At 58.8% G+C, this 1,067-nt stretch overlaps 1 protein-coding gene across 1 annotated transcript; it reads right to left on the bottom strand.

Annotated features, from left to right (window-relative positions):
• Nucleotides 1-6: 6 nt before the first annotated feature.
• Nucleotides 7-1,061, bottom strand: LOC108492017 (zinc finger protein 239-like). Its single transcript, XM_017803799.1, has one exon. It carries the CDS (start codon nucleotides 612-614, stop codon nucleotides 96-98), a length of 519 nt encoding a protein of 172 aa, XP_017659288.1. The 5' UTR covers nucleotides 615-1,061; the 3' UTR covers nucleotides 7-95.
• Between the last annotated feature and the right edge of the window lie 6 nt (nucleotides 1,062-1,067).

The following is a 1,067-nucleotide window of genomic DNA, read 5'->3' on the forward strand; positions in this document are numbered from 1 at the left end:
AAGCTCTTCCCGCAGTCGGGGCACTCACAGGGCTTCCCTTACTGGTGGGTCCGTTGGTGTTTGGTCAAGGCAGAGCTCTGGGTGAAGCTCTTCCCTCATTCCAAGCATTTGTAAGGCCGTTCCCCAGTGTGGAGGCGCTGGTGACTGATTAGGGCAGAGTTCTGGTTGAAGCCCTTCCCGCAGTCAGTGCAGCGGAAGGGCCTCTCATCCGTGTGCATCCGCTCATGCCTGAGGAGATCTGAGCTGGTCTGAAACCTCTTCCCACATTCCCCACACGTGTAGGGACGTTCCCCAGTGTGGATGCGCTGGTGTTTGTGGAGGTGGGAGCTCTGCCTGAAGCTCTTCCCACATTCCCCACACGTATAGGGCCGTTTCCCAGTGTGGATGTGCTGGTGTTTGCGGACGCTGGAGCTGTCACTGAAGCTCTTCCCACATTCTGAACACTTGTAGGGCTGTTCCCCAGTGTGGATGCGCTGGTGGGTGTGGAGGTGGGAGCTCTGGCTGAAGCTCTTCCCACATTCTGAACACTTGAAGGGCTGTTCCCCAGTGTGGATGCGCTGGTGGGTGAGGAGGTTGGACCTCTCACTGAAGCTCTTCCCACATTCCCCACACATGTAAGGCCATTCCCCGGTAAGGATGTGCTTGTGCCGGATCAGGTGGGAGCTCTGCTTGAAGCTCTTCCCACATTCCCCACAGATGTATGGCTGTTCCCCAGTGTGGATGCGCTGGTGTTGGATCAGGTGGGTGCTCTGCCTGAAGCTCTTCCCACATTCCCTACATGGGTAGGGCTTTTCCCCAGTATGGATGTGTTGGTGACTGAGGAGGGTGGTGCTCCTGCTGAAGCTCTTCCCACATTCCAAGCACCTGAATGGCTTCACCCTGCTGGGAGGCTGCTCAGGGACCACCAGGTCAGAGCTCCCGTTCAAGCTCCGGCTGCCTTCCCAGCACAGGCTGGCTCTTTCCTCCTCAGAACACCCTGGGCTGGCTTTGGAGCCCCTCCTGCGGGGGGATCTCTGGCCCTTTTCCTCCCCGCTGCCTTCCTGCGCCGGGGAGCCCTTCAAAACGGC

The sequence above is a fragment of the Lepidothrix coronata genome, unplaced genomic scaffold, assembly GCF_001604755.1.
Source record: "Lepidothrix coronata isolate B3197 unplaced genomic scaffold, Lepidothrix_coronata-1.0 Scaffold4342, whole genome shotgun sequence".
Lineage (NCBI taxonomy): Eukaryota > Metazoa > Chordata > Aves > Passeriformes > Pipridae > Lepidothrix > Lepidothrix coronata.